This window comes from Sinocyclocheilus rhinocerous, unplaced genomic scaffold (genome assembly GCF_001515625.1).
Source record: "Sinocyclocheilus rhinocerous isolate Xijiao unplaced genomic scaffold, SAMN03320098_v1.1 scaffold828, whole genome shotgun sequence".
NCBI lineage: Eukaryota > Metazoa > Chordata > Actinopteri > Cypriniformes > Cyprinidae > Sinocyclocheilus > Sinocyclocheilus rhinocerous.
Genome location: NW_015634025.1, coordinates 389,542 through 393,557, shown reverse-complemented (window position 1 = coordinate 393,557; position 4,016 = coordinate 389,542). Strand labels below are relative to the sequence as shown.

At 48.4% G+C, this 4,016-nt stretch overlaps 1 protein-coding gene across 1 annotated transcript in view; it reads right to left on the bottom strand.

Annotated features, from left to right (window-relative positions):
- pklr (pyruvate kinase L/R) overlaps nt 1–4,016 on the bottom strand; it is a 14,957-nt gene that overhangs the window by 8,555 nt on the left and 2,386 nt on the right. The window contains exons 2-6 of the mRNA XM_016559005.1: nt 2,032–2,196; nt 1,767–1,858; nt 1,564–1,695; nt 1,297–1,483; nt 714–987 (exon numbers count right to left, since the gene is read on the bottom strand). Of these exons, the coding sequence (XP_016414491.1) occupies nt 714–987; nt 1,297–1,483; nt 1,564–1,695; nt 1,767–1,858; nt 2,032–2,196 (850 nt within the window). The remainder of the gene's footprint in view (nt 1–713; nt 988–1,296; nt 1,484–1,563; nt 1,696–1,766; nt 1,859–2,031; nt 2,197–4,016) is intronic.

The following is a 4,016-nucleotide window of genomic DNA, read 5'->3' as shown; positions in this document are numbered from 1 at the left end:
TGTGTGGAAGCGTGTGGAAATGTGTGGAAACGTGTGGAAGTGTGTGGAAGCATATTGAAGTGTGTGGAAGCGTGTGGAAATGTGTGGAAGCGTGTGGAAACGTGTTGAATCATGTGGAAATGTGTGGAAGGGTGTTGAAGCGTGTTGAAGTGTGTGGAAGTGTGTTGAAGTGAGTGGAAGCGTGTGGAAATGTGTGGATGCGAGTTGAAACGTGTGGAAGTGTGTTGAAGTGAGTGGAAGCGTGTGGAAATGTGTGGAAACGTGTGGAAGCGTGTTGAAGCGTGTTGAAGTTTGTGGAAGTGTGTTGAAGTGAGTGGAAGCGTGTGGAAATGTGTGGAAACGTGTGGAAGTGTGTGGAAGCGTGTTGAAGAGTTTGGAAGCATGTTGAAGCATGTGGAAACATGTGGAAGCGTGTGGAAACATGTGAAAGCGTGTGGAAGTGTGTGGAAATGTGTGGATGCGTGTGAAAATATGTGGAAGTGTGTTGAAGCATGTGTAAATGTGTGGAAGCGTGTGGAAATGTGTGGAAGTGTGTGGAAGCGTGTTGTAGTGTGTGGAAGCGTGTGGAAACGTGTGGAAACATGTGGAAGCGTGTTGAAGTGTGTGGAAGTGTGTTGAAGCGTGTGGAAGCATGTTCAAGTGTTTGGAAGAACGTTGAAGCATGTGGAAACATGTGGAAGAGTTTGGAAGCATGCGGCGTGTCAGAGCCTCACTTCTGAACACCCTGTCTGCTCTCCACTTTGCTGATGATTTTGATATTCTGTCCTTTGGCTCCCAGTGCCTCCCTCACGGCCCTCACGTCCTCGGCCGAGCGAATGAAGGAGGCGAAGATGATGTCCACATCCTGCTCCACACCGAACAGCAGGTCGGATCGGTCGCGGTCGCTCACCGCCGGCAGGTTCACCAGCTCCGCCCCCGGCAGATTCACTCCTTTACGACTACCCAGAATGCCACCGTTCTCAACACGAGTCTCCACCCACGTCTCACCTGACAAAAGAAAAGTTCAGGAGACAAGAAATGCTTTATGCATCAGGGTGAAAAAAATTATCCATTTATGACCAAATAATCTGATGCATCATGAAATCTCCTTATGATTTAGTTTGATTTCATTATCCTTGTACGACTTGTTTTAAATCTGAAGACATGAATGTAACTGGAAGAAGAATCAAACCCATTTTAATTTATGCTGGTTTTAAACTTCATTGTCATGAAATGCAAAAAATCTCTGAAAAATATATATTTTTTAATCTCTATGTATTTTAACGGTGATTGTGAGCTGATGTTTGTTTGCTTTACCAATCTCCAGGACTTTGAGAGCGAGGAGCCCGTCATCAATGAATACCCTGCTTCCTTTCTTGAGCACACGGGGCAGGCTGGGATAATCCATCCAGATCACCGACCCATCCGTCTTATCATGATCCGCCTCTGCCGTCACCACCCGAACCAACGCTCCTCGCTCCAGCATCACCTCAGCGTCTGCAGACTGTCTCAGACACACACACACACACACTGAGAGTCTGACTCACTGTCACACACACACTCCTCTACTCAGGTCAGTCGTACCCCTTTAACCAGGCCGGTGCGGATCTCCGGTCCTTTGGTGTCCAGAGCGATGGCCACAGGCCTGTAGTACAGCGGGTCAGAGGTCAACGTCTCCACCGCCTCACGGATGTTACGGATCGTCTCTCCATGATACTAGAAGAGACACATGTGAGACGCTGAACGTGTGTCATACCGAGTGCACACACACACACACACACACACACCTCATGAGAGCCGTGAGAGAAGTTCAGTCTGGCGATGTTCATACCGGCCTTCACCATCTCCTGCAGTTTGGTGACAGAGCAGGAGGCAGGGCCTTTTTTGAAATTATAAAATATAAAAAAATATTTAAAAGAGATTATCCTGTAGCTCAAACAGTAGCAACACCAAGGTCATGGGTTCGATTCCCAGGGAAAGCATGAACTGATTCAGAGTAAATATGTACCTCAAATGAAATAATTATTGTATTGTGGCAATGCAGTGACTGACCGATGGTGCAGATGATGCTGGTGTTGCGCGCAGTGATTGGCTCCTGATCGATGTCCAGCAGACAAAGATGCTCCAGAAACGTGTCAGCCATCGATGCGTCCAACTGCTGCTTCTGAATGAAGGAGTCCGGCAGAGCCATGACTTCTGAGTAACGCCTGATACGAGCTGAGACAGACAGACAGAGAGTGAGAGATGGATAGAGAGACAGACAGACGGATGAAGAGACAGACAGACAGACAGACAGATAGAGAGACAGACAGAGAGTGAGAGATGGATAGAGAGACAGACAGATGGACGAACAGACAGACAGATAGAGAGACAGACAGACAGATTGACAGATGGATGGACAGAGATAGAGAGAGAGAGAGAGAGAGAGAGAGAGATGAACAGACATGGAAATCAGACAGACAGACAGAGAGTGAGAGAGAGATGGATAGAGAGACAGAGAGATGTTCGAACAGACAGACAGATAGATAGAGAGACAGACAGACAGACAGACAGACAGACAGACATGGACGGACAGACAGACAGATGGGCACACAGACAGACAGAGAGACAGACAGACAGATGGATGGATGGACGGACGGATGGACAGACAGATGGACAGACAGACAGACAGACAGACAGATGGACAGATGGACAGACAGACGAATGGACAGACAGATGGACAAACAGACGAATGGACAGACAGACAGACAGACAGATAGAGAGACAGACAGATAGACAGATGGATGGATGGACAGACAGACGAATGGACAGACAGACAGACAGTGAGAGAGAGATGGATAGAGAGACAGAGAGATGTTCGAACAGACAGACAGAAAGATAGAGAGACAGACAGACAGATGGACGGACAGATGGACAGACAGACGAATGGCAGACAGACAGATAGATAGAGAGACAGACAGACAGACAGACAGACAGACAGACATGGACGGACAGACAGACAGATGGGCACACAGACAGACAGAGAGACAGACAGACAGATGGATGGATGGACGGACGGATGGACAGACAGATGGACAGACAGACAGACAGACAGACAGACAGACAGACAGACAGACAGACAGACAGACAGACAGACAGACAGACAGACAGATAGAGAGACAGACAGATGGATGGACGGACGGATGGACAGACAGATGGACAGACAGACAGAGAGAGAGACAGACAAACAGATGGATGGATGGACAGATGGACAGACAGACGAATGGACAGACAGACAGAGAGTGAGAGAGAGATGGATAGAGAGACAGAGAGATGTTCGAACAGACAGACAGAAAGATAGAGAGACAGACAGACAGATGGACGGACAGATGGACAGACAGACGAATGGACAGACAGATGGACAGACAGACGAATGGACAGACAGACAGACAGATGGACAGACAGATGGACGGATGGACAGACAGACGAATGGACAGACAGACAGACAGACAGACAGAGAGAGACAGACAGACAGACAGACAGATGGACGGATGGACAGACAGACGAATGGACAGACAGACAGACAGATGGACAAACAGACAGACAGACAGATGGACGGATGGACAGACAGACGAATGGACAGACACAGACAGACAGACAGATGGACAGATGGACAGACAGACGAATGGACAGACAGATGGACAAACAGACGAATGGACAGACAGACAGACAGACAGACAGACAGATAGAGAGACAGACAGACACAGATGGACGGATGGACAGACAGACGAATGGACAGACAGACAGACAGACAGACAGATGGACAGATGGACAGACAGACGAATGGACAGACAGACAGACAGACAGATAGAGAGACAGACAGACAAACAGATGGACGGATGGACAGACAGATGAATGGACAGACAGACAGACAGACAGACAGACAGATGGACGGATGGACAGACAGACAGACAGACAGATGGACGGATGGACAGACAGACGGATGGACAGACACAGACAGACAGACAGATGGACAGACAGACGAATGGACAGACAGA